General features: G+C 42.2%; 1 protein-coding gene across 8 annotated transcripts in view; it reads right to left on the bottom strand.

Annotated features, from left to right (window-relative positions):
- LOC122555022 (MSL complex subunit 3-like) overlaps positions 1–13,941 on the bottom strand; it is a 48,636-nt gene extending 34,695 nt beyond the window's left edge. For 3 of the 8 annotated variants that reach the window (XM_087992952.1, XM_043700608.2, XM_043700610.2), the window contains exons 1-2: positions 11,057–11,182; positions 5,117–5,199 (exon numbers count right to left, since the gene is read on the bottom strand). In XM_087992952.1, the coding sequence (XP_087849078.1) occupies positions 5,117–5,199; positions 11,057–11,167 (194 nt within the window). In that variant the 5' untranslated portion in view covers positions 11,168–11,182. Of the gene's footprint in view, positions 1–5,116; positions 5,200–11,056; positions 11,183–11,270; positions 11,664–13,770 lie in introns of those variants that run through there. The other 5 variants (XM_087992953.1, XM_043700609.2, XM_087992954.1 and 2 more) reach the window with 4 other exon arrangements.
- Positions 13,942–14,053: the final 112 nt, after the last annotated feature.

Raw genomic sequence — 14,053 nt, 5'->3', positions numbered from 1 at the left:
TACTGTACCAAATAACATAAATAAAATAATAAATTATTTGAAGGAATTAACCTACTACTTTGAAATTGTACATGGTTTAACAAAGTATTCTCCTTTTTCTTCACTGAAACACTCAACTAGAGCCATTAGGGGTTTAATGACAGCTCTGTTATCAATGCAAAAGACAAAGACTAGCAAAATCTTACATTGTTGTATCTCGCAGCAGCAATTCATAATGTTATCCAAATATCAAACATGAAAGCAACTAATCCAGAATTAGTGAAAAACATTCTCCAAAAAAATATAAACTGTAGGTTATTACTAATGTGTTAAAACAAAAATCTTCAATCCTAGAAGTATCCATTTCTTTATTGAGAAAAGACAGAAATTTAGGGACCTGATAATCTATACAAAGAGTAGATTCCAAAATTAATGTTTCTTAAAACAACTGGAAAACCAAATTTCATTCTTTTGCACTACAGTTCACATTTACCTATAAAATAAGGGTGGAATTGCCTCAAGCTAGAATAGGAGTGAATTTACAATTGAAAAGTAAATATATGATGCTGGTTGTATATCACATCTGACTGCTCACATTACAACACAGAATACACAGGTCTTTCTCTAACGTAGGTGATATGCATTTTTAAAGACTGTTTTGTAGATCAAACTCACAAAACAGTTCAGAGTTAAATAATGAAATAACGTCAACCAGAACTTCACATAATCAGATTTATTTGGGATAATTATCCTTGTTTGGCAGTATAACAAAGTTGTACATAAGAGTTGTACTAATATTTATTAGAATTGTATCAAAACAAACAGCAAAAACAAAATACTTTGTACTTTATAAAACTAAAACATCAGTTTTTAAATGAGGGGATTAGCAAAAACAACAGAGTTAAATAAGAACAGTGCTTGCCTATATACCTACAAGCATGAGCATTCACTAAGAGATCATACACTAAACAATGTGGAGATCAAAGGTGCAGACAGTAAAAATAGAAAATTATGATAATCAAATTACAGCTTCTGCATTTGTTTGAACTAATGTTTCAACCTCTCAACAAAGATTCTTTGAGGCTTTCAATAAAGTGAAACAAAAGTTGATAAATGTAAAATGGCTAAAATAAAAATCATTGGACTTTATCAGAAAACACACCACTTCAAATGGCATATTAAGCGAGGTGATCAACTGGCGGATGTCAAAAGTACCTCAAAGTGCTCATTAGTTGAGTTTGAAAATAGTGTTCAGATTATCTATACATTAAATGGTAATTGAATGTATATGTAGAATCAAAAATTATCTGTATGCATCCTTTCAATGATTTGCCTTTCTATAATTAAAATAATTAATCTATACTATTTGCATCATGGGTAAAGACTTGATGATCAGAGTCTGAGTTGCCCTTTGCTGTTTTGTTATCTCCAAATTCTGATCAGAAGAACCCATGATCAGACAGGGGAAGTGAAAAATACTTATAGTTGTATGTTGCACACACATGATATTTTTATTTTGGATAAAACAGGTGCAACATAAATTATGTATGAAACGTGGTTAAGATTTAACTTGCGTTATTTCAGATCAGATCATTCGAAAGTCAGATGAACAGTTGAAAGGGTGCAAAATCACAAGGATAATTCCACATTGTTGAGTCATGAGTAGAAAATTAAAAGAACTTTTATTCTCAGTAGCAAAGAACGACAAGGCAAGAATTGTGCATCAAGAAATATCCTCTTTCTGACGAACCAGATGCACTAGAAATAGAAGTTAAATGGGAATCAAGACAACATTTTTTTTAAAAGAAAATAGAATTAACAGACTAATTGTTAAATACACTGAATGAAGAATCTATCGAATCAGTCCAGCACAATAAACTGAATGGATTTGTCACTAGTGAAAAGTGCAAGAATAGAGGCTTGGTTTAAGGTATAAAGGGAGAACTTTATCAAGTACAAATCTAGAGTACATAATTTCGAATTATTCAGATTAGTTCAATAATCTTTTCACTTGCCTAGTCCTCTTATGCATAGTGTACAGATGCCTTCTTTCTTCAAGAGACAATCTGTCTTGACTAACACAAAAGGCTACTGCATCCTTCAATGTGCAAAGTGCACAACTGCAGAAGTGCTCAAGGAAACAATGCAATAATATAACTTTATCAATTTATAACTATATAAAGCATTAGAGTTGAGGTAATATAGATTTCTTGTCACAAACAGCACAGAAAAATAGCAATCTTGGAATTGGTAAATACCAGACAAACACAACCAGAAAGAAACAGAAACTGGTGAAGCTGTAATCAAAATCAACACATGGTAACTGATTTTGTTGAGTTGTGTGGTGGTGCATGCATTATTCTTGCCTTAAGCATCTGGAATTTAAAAGCAAACACAAGACTAGAAATCAACCAGCTCTTCTTCAGTAGAAATCTTGCATCTTCCAATATTGACGCAGAAATCAAATTACAATTATTTCAAATTTTCCAATTATTGTTTGAAAAAAATGACTCAGTGGTTTTAGTAGTATTTAAATGGTACTGAACTTCCATGTTGCTGTGATAAATCTCCCAATATAGTTTTATAAATTTCTTCTCTGCCCCAGTAAAATCATTTTATGCTTCTTTTTATATTTTCATATGGCATGACACAGAAAAGGACAATTCTGCACACCAAATCTGAAATTTTAGCTATAAGTGTTCTCGTCTAACATTATCCTCTGCTTGTTCCATATACTAATTATTTTATCAAACAACGAATCTCTTATAGAATAAGTTATAACATCTACTTACAAGCAGATAGAATTTACAGACTACACAGCTAAATACACTGAATGAAGAATCTATCCAATCAGTCCAACACAATAAACTGAATGGAGTTGTCACTAGTGAAAGAGTGCAAGAATGAGGCTTGGTTTAAAGTATAAAGACAATCACCTTCACCTTCTAATTATTCTCCAGGTGAAATTTCAGGCCCAGTGGCATCATTTTTGTTTCTCTCAATTAACACACTGAAAAATATGAGATTACATTTTTAAATCCAATCGGGTTTACCAAGTTGTTTCATTTCAAAGAATCCTGAAGTGTTCAATGATACTCTCCCATAGCTTCTACATTGAATTTCCAATATCTTTATTAATTTGCACTTCAACTGAATTAGTCTTCCTTCAAGTTTATGACTCTCCTGCCTTCCCTAAATCTCCCCTACCATTTAAACTCTTTCAATCATAATTTGTTGGTAACCATCTGACCGTGTCATGTACCTAAGCACTTGGCTTCCACTGTTGCAATCTCTGTCTGGACCATCTCCAACTTGCATCTTTCTCCATCCACTGGATATGATCCCCTTCCTATCTCAATTCCATCTATAATCAATACAAATGACTTCCAACCACAAACTTCTAACAGCCTGGCATTTGACCAGTAAAGCGCAGCAGGTCAGGCAGCATCCAGGGAACAGGAGAATCGACATTTCGGGCATAAGTCCTTCTTCAGGATTCCTGAAGAAGGGCTTATGCCCGAAACGTCGATTCTCCTGTTCCCTGGATGCTGCCTGACCTGCTGCGCTTTTCCAGCAACACAGTTTCAGCTCTGATCTCCAGCATCTGCAGACCTCACTTTCTCCATTTGACCAGTAAACCAAAGCTCTTCGGTTGATCACTCCCTTACCCTACCTTGGATATCTTTATTCCCAATAAAACCTTGACTCTCTCCCTTCAAATTCTGTCATTAGACCTCGGTATACCCTCAGCTTCAGAATCTCTAGTTCAAAGGACGAACATTGTGTTGGATATCTGCATATTTGTACACAACCAGTTTCGATTGATATAATATAGCCAAATAGCGATGGCAATGACTAACTGACCTCAATCCACTAACAAGGCATAACAGTATTTCAGAACGATTACGAAATCAAAAGTTCTGATTTTTTCCACTACCAACCATTTCCTCAATTTAACTCATGGACCGGAGCAGCTCATACATCAATTTATCAGTAAGATTGAGGTTATATATTTTGCCACCTTGCTGTTCACCACTTTTCACTTATCCAATAAGTGAAATCCGCCATAGCTCCAATGCTGTGTCCATACCTAGTCCCTCTCCCACCTCTTCTCACTCCATCTCCAAGCTCAATATACCCATGAAATGCAATCCATACTCCTTTCACTGCATTCCACTGAACATTTAAGCATCCAAATTCCTTCAAACTCCCCAATATTAATTGACATTTTAATTTCTTGCCTCGTTTAATACACTCCTCAAAAGCATTTTTTTATATGAAAGATAATAAATCTATGATTTTATGAAATTCTTATTAGAGTCCGAGAGTCAGTGTTGTACAGCACGGAAACAGAGACTTCAGTCCAACTTGCCCATGCCAACTAGATATTTTACATTAATCTAGTTCCATTTGCCAGCATTTGGTACATATCCCTCTAAACCCTTCCTATTCATATACCCATCCAGATGCCTTCTAAATGCTGTAATTGTACCAGTCTCCACCACGTCCTCTGGTAACTCATTCCACACACGCACCGCCCTCTGCATGAAAATGTTGCCCCTTCCGTCCCTTATAAATCCTTCCCCTCTCACCATAAACCTATGCCCTCTACTCCTGGACTGTCCCATCCTAGGTAAAAGATCTCGTCCATTTTCCCTATCCATGCTCCTCATGATTTTATAATAATTATAAAGGTCACTGCTCAGTCTCCAATACTCCAGGGAAAGCAGCCCCAGCCTATTCAGCTTCTCCCTACAGCTCAAACCCGCCAACCCTGGTAACATCTTTGTAAATCCTTTCCGAACCCTTTCAAGTTTCACATCATTCCAATAGCAGGGAGACCAGAATTGCACTCAATATTCCAAAAGTGACCTAACGAGCTTATTGAAAATTTTGAGATCCTCCAACTCCACAAAAATATTTGTTCCTACATTTTCCAAATTACCACTATACATAGGTGAAAGATTGGTGGAGTCATCTGAGTAACTACGTAAGCCATTGCTCCGAAATATGCAAACTTCTGTCCTTGATTGTAGTTTGATCTTTCCATTTAATTTAAACTTGCCAGATGTAATTAAGAATCTACTTAGATGTATATAGAGAATTAGTTTCTTAGAGATGTAAAGAATGATCTTACCTTCTGTTCCAACCATTAAAATGAATCAGATATTCTGGGATCTTTCGGCCTTTTTCATCTCTACTGACTTCTACATCAACAATCTGTAAGAGATGATTAAACATCCTAAAACAGTGCAATCAAAAGAAATGCCACACACTTATTTCTATTATGAACCATGTTTTTACATATAACATTTTTATCATTAGAAATTTAGTAACATCATGCAAGTATCTAGAAGAAAACAAAAGTCAAGGAACATTATTATCTGTTAATTTATTTTCGAATGAATGAAAAGAATTAGCTGTTTATTTTTACAAATAGTTAATGATAGTACAGAACTATAGTACTGCAGAAAAAAGACATTTTGTTGAATCTTTATGTCTTGCAGTCATCAAGATAGTCAGTCAGACCTACATACACTGCAAGCTATGTACGTTAATACAGTCTTGTTCTTTGCAGACAGACAGAAAATGCACATGCACTCTACCTGTTTCAATTTAACAAGGTAAGTGACAGTCATTTGCTGGTTCATTCTGCAGGGCAATGACTTGGTCAAAGTCAACATGATTGGTTTGAAATTTAAAACAGCGTGGCAGTAAACTATCAACCATTAGGAACTGGCACATTCTCCATGGCAATGCCTCTACCACTGGGACTTCACTCGCCAACCAATTAGCACTCTCCACTCATACAGTAAAAATATTGCTTTTTTCCTTTAAATTGTATCCATGCAAATTACTCTTGATGGCAAGACAAAATGTCTGGACAAAACCTCTTTTCTCAGCAAAACCTAACTACAATTTTGTTTGAAATAAATAGAACTAACGTTTTACAGCAAAGGCAACAGTCATCTAGCTTACCATGCCTATGTTGGTCCTGAAACAACAATCCAATGAATCTTTACTTTTTTTTCTCTGAATTTTCTACCCTATCTAAAAAATCTGATATCCAAATCCAAAATAAATGTAAAGGTAGTTAACACACTCATTGGAATTAGCTTTTCAGCAGAACAGTAAAGCAACTGACCCATCATCTAACCTTTTTGGTAATTACAGTGCCATCTGAACCACCATTAGGTAATTGAAAGCACCTATTCAAGTCAATTTAAAAAAGTAATGGCTTCTTTTCAATCCTGCGTTTGTACTTTAGGCACAACGCCCAAGAATCTAATGGGTTCCTATTCTGAACAATGAGCTTTTGCATACATATGGATACAGCATTAGATAAACCAAAATGTCACATTGTAGTTTGGAATAACACAAGGAGAAAGTATAAAAGGAGCTTTTTCATTTTATTTGGTTTCAAGATATAGGCTGGTAAGGCCATTTCTAGCTGACTCTGGAAAGGTACGGTTCATCATCTTCTTGATCTGCTGCAATCTTCACAGTGGTCCAAATCAGAAATACGGGATTAGTGGTGCTGGAAGAGCACAGCAGTTCAGGCAGCATCCGAGGACAGGCAAAATCCGAGGACAGGCAAAATCGACGTTTCGGGCAAAAGCCCTTCATCAGGAATAAAGGCAGAGAGCCTGAAGCATGGAGAGATAAGCTAGAGGAGGGTGGGGGTGGGGAGAGAGTAGCATAGAGTACAATAGGTCAGTGGGGGAGGAGATGAAGGTGATAGGTCAGGGAGGAGAGGGTGGAGTGGATAGGTGGAAAAGGAGCTGGGCAGGTCGGACAAGTCAAGGAGACAGTGTTGAGATAGAGGTTAGAAACTAGGATGAGGTGGGGGAAGGGGAAATGAGGAAGCTGTTGAAGTCCACATTGATGCCCTGGGTTTGAAGTGTTCCGAGGCGGAAGATGAGGCGTTCTTCTTCCATGCGTCTGGTGGTGAGGGAGCGGCGGTGGAGGAGGCCCAGCACCTCCATATCCTCGGCAGAGTGGGAGGGGGAATTGAAATGTTGGGCCACGGGGCGGTTTGGTTGATTGGTGCGGGTGTCTCGGAGATGTTCCCTGAAGCGCTCTGCTAGGAGGCGCCCAGTCTCCCCGATATAGAGGAGACCGCATCGGGAGCAACGGATATAATAAATGAAATTAGTGGATGTGCAGGTAAAACTTTGATGGATGTGGAAGGCTCTTTTAGGGCCTTGGATGGAAGGAGTCTTCCACATCCATCAAAGTTTTACCTGCACATCCACTAATATCATTTATTGTATCCGTTGCTCCCGATGCAGTCTCCTCTACATCGGGGAGACTGGGCGCCTCCTAGCAGAGCGCTTCAGGGAACATCTCCGAGACACCCGCACCAATCAACCAAACCGCCCCGTGGCCCAACATTTCAATTCCCCCTCCCACTCTGCCGAGGATATGGAGGTGCTGGGCCTCCTCCACCGCCGCTCCCTCACCACCAGACGCATGGAAGAAGAACGCCTCATCTTCCGCCTCGGAACACTTCAACCCCAGGGCATCAATGTGGACTTCAACAGCTTCCTCATTTCCCCTTCCTCCACCTCATCCTAGTTTCTAACCTCTAGCACAACACTGTCTCCTTGACTTGTCCGGACTTGTCCGACCTGCCTAGCTCCTTTTCCACCTATCCACTCCACCCTCTCCTCCCTGACCTATCACCTTCATCTCCTCCCCCACTGACCTATTGTACTCTATGCTACTCTCTCCCCACCCCCACCCTCCTCCAGCTTATCTCTCCATGCTTCAGGCTCTCTGCCTTTATTCCTGATGAAGGGCTTTTGCCCGAAACGTCGATTTTGCCTGTCCTCGGATGCTGCCTGAACTGCTGTGCTCTTCCAGCACCACTAATCCAGAATCTGGTTTCCAGCATCTGCAGTCATTGTTTTTACCTCAAATCAGAAATACTATGAGCCTGAGGAGAAACCACAACTGATACCCCTGTGATGCTGCTCTTGACCTTCATAGGGCAAGGATGTGTTCTTCAAACAAAGCTCAATGAATGGCTACAAGTACAACGCAGACACAGTGCATTGGTGGTCAGTTGGAGGTCTAGAGAAGAGGAAATGATCACTTCTTCCTTCTCATCAGTAGTAGAGCTCATCAAGTTGTATGACTGTATCACATCTCACTATAAAGTCTGATATGCTGGAATCCTCCTCTTTCAGGATGGACATCACAGAATGCTTGGTCTAATGTGGTCCAGAAAATCTACTTGACTCTCTGACAATAAGAGGAAGATGTAGTCTATACATAACAGCAATTATGTACAAGTTGGACTAGTATGATAGATCCCACCACCAATTTTTTTTAAATCTCCCTTGAAAGAGACTACTTATACTTTTGTTTAAATTATTATTCTTTCCACAGCTCCCCATGTCCTTTCCACAAGATCTATGACTTCACAAATTTAGGTATCACAGTTCTTCCAGAAAATGCTCTCTTCAGATTTGGAGAATTGGTAGATATCAGGGCTGAAAACTGTTGACTTTGATTCTGTTCCTTAACATCTTATGGTCTGAAAGTCCCTATGAACTGAAGGTACTTTTAATCTCTTGGATGTCTTTTGTGTAGGACAGCTGCCTTGTTCAATCAGGCAATTTCTTCTTGACTGTGTTCTGAATCTTTGGATGCTGGTTGTCCCTTCTTATTTGTTAGATGAGTTATACAGATCACATCTTCAATCTGTGTTAGCATACTTTCACTTTCCATCTACAGTGGTCACTCCAGAAGCCTGTAGATGTTTTATTTCAACTTGGTGATTAGGGTGAATGCTTTAGTCACTGATTTCCCTCAGTAAATGCACTAATGGTGAAACCACGATGTTCACTTTCTCAATCATATAATTTGTTTTTTGCTTGGCATGACATCTGTCACAGTTCAGCCTGGGACAACAATGAGATGAAATTCATTGCTTGAACTTGTCTTCCAAATTAACTCAGCAACGTCAAATAAGTTTGTCACTACCATTTCATCATCAAGCTGTGTCACACTTTGAATTATGTCAGTTAAAGACACATTCATGAGCTCAAGTGGGGAGTACTGCTCATTGCTTATCTGGTTGTTTACATTCAAATTTTGCAGGCTAAAATCTCTTCAGCATTCGTAGTAGTTAAAAATATATCCGCCAATTCAGTACTGTTACAGGTATCTACCTCACTTACTGTATGTAATAAATTTAAATACATAGGCAACATAGTTAATCTGAATGGTCTTCTGTTCGAGTTCGACCATAAGTCTAGGGAGCCCCATAAAATCTTTTACTGGTAGTCCTTTGACTGGTTGCTCCATGACCAGGTGTTCCTTAATTTATTGTTCCACGACTAACAGTTCTTTGAGTTGTTGTTTCTTGACATTAACTAGTTTGACTCCTTCCATCCTGCACTGGTTTATCTTCTTTCGTCCTTCAGAATTGAGTGGATTCTACTGATCTCCTCTGATAAGGCTGACCTTCTTGTATAATTAACCACTGTTGATTCCAGATTTCTGCTTCAGAAATATTTGAATATTTCAGAAATATTTGAATGGATTTCTCCAGATTTGAACCTTCACTTGAATGTAATCAATCTCTCTGACAAGGACTCATCAGCAATAGCTCTAATTCTGTCTTTCATGAATCCTGATATTAAACCATTAGTCCTATTGTTGCACTGATCTCTAGGGATCCTTAATGAAATTATCCATGGATTCACCTAACCACTGAACTGTTCTGTTAACTATTTGTTCTGAGGTTGAAGTAATTGTTAATGGTTTCAGTACTTCTTCAAAAGTATTGCTTTGGTGAGCTACAACATCATCAGCTGAATCCAAGTTGGATAAAGAGGTGTTCAACTTCTGATTTAGTACCTAATTTGGAAGCACATTTGTATCTCAATTATTTTTCCAATATGTCGACTCTCTGTTCAATTTACCCCATCTCTGTAATTATTTCCTTTTCTTGTCATTAGAGATTTTACTTTTGCAGAATAGCAATGATGCTACTGTGTATTTTGTACTGGACAGTCTTCCTGAGTTTCTGTAGTCAAAATGGAGGAATCCCCAATTCTGTGAATAAAATGGAGCATTTGTGCCTTTTCTACTGGCTTCTGCAGATGAATCTCACTAATCATGGCATTAATAAATGATTCCTATTCCCAAAGCAACTTTAATGAATGAATTCACTTCCTATTGACAGCCTTTTCCCAAGTGAGTCTTATCTATGTTTTGTGTGAATATCTCTTGTCATTATCACAGTTTTTGTAATGAATTTTCCACCTTTCCAACAGCACCAATAGTCTCCTAACATCTTTTTCTGTTAAAAATTGTCTGCTTAGGCTTCTGGGATACTCCCAGTTGTTCTAATTCTGGTACTATGATATACTAGTGATGATATAAGTGGCTGCAGTTCTTAATTTCCCTTATTGTAACATGACTTATAGTGCTCACTCATATTGAGTTGGCATTTGATATGAGCCATAAGCAGTCAACAGTAAAATGTAGCAAGACCTGGACACATCCAGGTTTCAGCTCAAGTGGCAAGTAACACAAATGCCATGTAGTGGCCATCTCCAACACGAGAGAATCTCTCCATTGCCCCTTGACATTCAATGGCATTATCAGCCCTAAAATACCTACTATCAACATCCTGGAGGCTATCAATGACCAGAACGGAATTGGACTATTGATAAAAGTACAAGAGCAGGGCAGAGGCTAGGAACCTCACAGCCAGTAACTTACCCCTTGACATCCAAAACCTGTCTACCATCTACATGGCACAAGTCTGGAATGTAATTGAATACTCTCCACTTGCCTGGGCGAGGGCAACTCAAACAACAGTCAAGATGTTTGACACCATCTAGGAGAAAACAGCCCACTTGATTGACACCATATCTAGAAACATTCACTCAATCGATTACAGGTATTCAATAGCTGTTGAAACATGTAGCACTGGAAAAGCACCGCAAGTCAGGCAGTATCCGAGGAGCAGGAGAGTCAACGTTTCGAGCATAGGCCCTTCATCAGGACACATTCCTTTAGTAATAAATGCCAAAATTCCAATTGCACTCCTTATTACCTGCTGAAGATTAGCTTTGTGCAAGTCTTGCATCAAAGCATTTTGATGTTTCTCCCCATTTAAGATATTAAATTGCCTTTTTGTTCTTGCAAACAAAATGGATAACATCATATGTATATATTTTAAAAACATGTACAAATTTTGGCTCATTCACTTAACCTATCTAAATCCATTTGTAAATTTCTTATTCCTTTGTTGCAACTCACTTTCTCACCTATTTTAATGTCATCTGCAAACGGCTATATTTTATTCCTGCATCCAGTCAATAATAGACCATAAATAGTTAAGGCCCAAAGACCAAACTGTGTGGCATTCATCAGTTACAGCTTGCCACCCAGAAAGAGACTTATTTCTCCTGAAACTTTGCTTTCTGTTGGTTAGCCAATCCTCAAATTAATATATTACCTCTAAACCCAGGTGATCTCAGACATCACCCCTCAGAGTGAGCTGACTTAAATTCACACTATCTTTTCCACCATAGCCCACCCCAATCCCTTAGATATCTCACCACAATTTTATTCCAATTCTTCTCCCCAAATTTCCAAGTACTTTCCATGACAAAATCTCACCCAATCTATCCCCTGCAATTATCTCTCCTCAGTTCAGGATTGAGCTCACCAACGCACCCAATATTTCACCGTAATACCTCTCCCCAACCCAGAGATCTCAGAGTTCCCAACTTAAATCCCAATCTCCACCCTCACCCGAAGATCTCAATTCCCCCACTCACACTGATATCTCAGTGCATTCCCCATGCTGAGATCTCAGCATCCCCTCAGCCCAGCCTGGGATTCTCATCATTCCCCACCCCAAGAGCTCAGCACACCCCACCCTGAGAATGCAGCCCTCCCCCAACCCTGGTTCTCAGCCCCTCCCAAGATCACAGTGCCCCAACCCCACACTACCCTGAATCACAGCCCACCCTGGGATCTCAGCCCCCCTCTTCGATCCCAAGATCTCTGCACCCCACCCTGAGATCTTTGCCCTCACCCACCCCTCCTCTGTGATCTCTACCCATGCCACCCATCTCCCCACCCTGGGATCACTGCCCCAACACCTCCCCACTCCTAGATCTCATCCCCACCCAACAAAGATCTCAGGACCCCCTCCACACCCCGAAATCTCAGCTCCCGCCAATTACCCCGAGCTTGCAACCCACCCAGGGATCTCAGTGCACCCTGCACGCCAAGAACTCAGCGCCCCCACCCAGAGATCTCTGCGCCCCACCCCAGCATCTCTGCTGTCACCACCCCATCCCGGGGTCGCTGACCACCCCCTACCAACCTCCTCACCCCAGGATTTCAGCCCCCTCCATCCCAAGAACTCAACACCCACTCGCAGAATACAGCCCTCCCCAAACTGGTTCTCAGCCCCTCCCCAACCTGAGATCTCAGCCCCCATCCCCCCATTACCCTGAATTGCAGCCCATCCCGGGGTCTCAGTTACAACTCCCCACCTAGAAATCTCTGCCCCCACCCTGGGATCTCTGCCCCACTACCTCCCCATCACTGGATCTCAGCCCCGCCCAACCAAGATCTCAGCTCCACCCCCACCAACTATCCTGAGATTGCAATTCATCCAGGGATTTCAGCTCACCCCACACCCAGAGAGCTCAGCCCCCCTCCCCCAAAATTCCCACCTCGGGATCTCTACCCCCCCTCTCCCCTACCAACCCCTCATCTCTGCCCCCCCACCCCAAAGTCCTCATCCCCGGCTCTATGCCCCCCTCCACCTTCCCAACCCCAATATCTCTGCCCCCACTCTGAGATCTCTGTCCCCTCTCCACCCCGAGATCTCTGCCCCGACTCTCTCCCCAATCCAGAGATCTCTGCCCCCACTCTCCTCCCAACCCCGAGATCACTGCCACCTTCCCACCCTGAGATCTCTACCCCCACTCTCTCCCTCCACCCCGAGGCCTCTGCCCCCACTCTCTCCCTCCACCCCGAGGCCTCTGCCCCCACTCTGTCCCCCCACCCCGACATCTTTGCCCCCAGCCCCTCCCCCCACCTCGAGATCTCTGCCCCCACCCTCTCCCCCCACCCTGAGATCTCTGCCCCCACCCCGAGATCTTTGCCCCCACTCTCCCCCACCCTGAGATCTCTGCCCCCACCCTGAGATCTCTGCCCCCACCCCAAGATCTCTGCCCCCACTCTCTCCCCCACCCCAAGATCTCTGCCCCCACCCCGAGATCTCTGCCCCCACTCTCTCCCCCACCCCGAGATCTCTGCCCCCACCCCAAGATCTCTGCCCCCACTCTCTCCCCCACCCCAAGATCTCTGCCCCCACCCGAGATCTCTGCCCCCCCCAACCTCCCCCACCCCGAGATCTCTGCCCCCAACTTTCTCCCCCCACCCCGAGATCACTGCCCCATCCGCTTTCATAGATCTCTACCCCTTTTCTCACCTCAAAATCTTTGCCTCCGCTCTCTCCCTCCCACCCTGATATCTGTTCCCTCCCCACCCTGAGATCTGTCCCCTCCCCACCCTGATATCTCTCCTCTCCCCACCCTGATATCTCTGGCCCCGCTCTCTCTCACCACCCCGGGATCTCTAACAGAATATACCTTCCCCGCCGATCTCTTTCCCAATCCATTCCCCCACAGTGACCCCTCCCATACCCCTCAGTGATCCTTGGAGGGTGGGGATGGGGTGGGTGAGGAGGCGGATCCTGCAACCGCTGAAACAATGCAGAGGGGGAGGCCGCGGTGCCGCTACCTTGGCATCGTATAAAACCTTGGCCTTTGTGGGGTCCGGCTCGAAGCAGAGAACTCGTTCTCCTTTACGAAATTTAAATTTCATTCCCCGAGTGTTCATTTGGTCATGATGGAACGGGAGGAGGAAAAGGGGTGGGAAAGGGAGGAGGGGTGGGGACGGGGCAATGGAGACCGTTAACCCTTTCACCACGACAATGGGCCGCCGCTCATCGTTTCAGCTCGGGAGTCGGAGACAGGCACCTATCAGGACAGCTAGTGAGTGCATAGGCCCCCTCTCCCCCTCC

Source organism: Chiloscyllium plagiosum, unplaced genomic scaffold, assembly GCF_037043375.1.
Source record: "Chiloscyllium plagiosum isolate Xiang-an unplaced genomic scaffold, Cpla_swu_hap1 HiC_scaffold_12, whole genome shotgun sequence".
NCBI lineage: Eukaryota > Metazoa > Chordata > Chondrichthyes > Orectolobiformes > Hemiscylliidae > Chiloscyllium > Chiloscyllium plagiosum.
The sequence above is the reverse complement of the archived record's forward strand: the minus strand, read 5'-3'. Positions and strand labels throughout refer to the sequence as shown.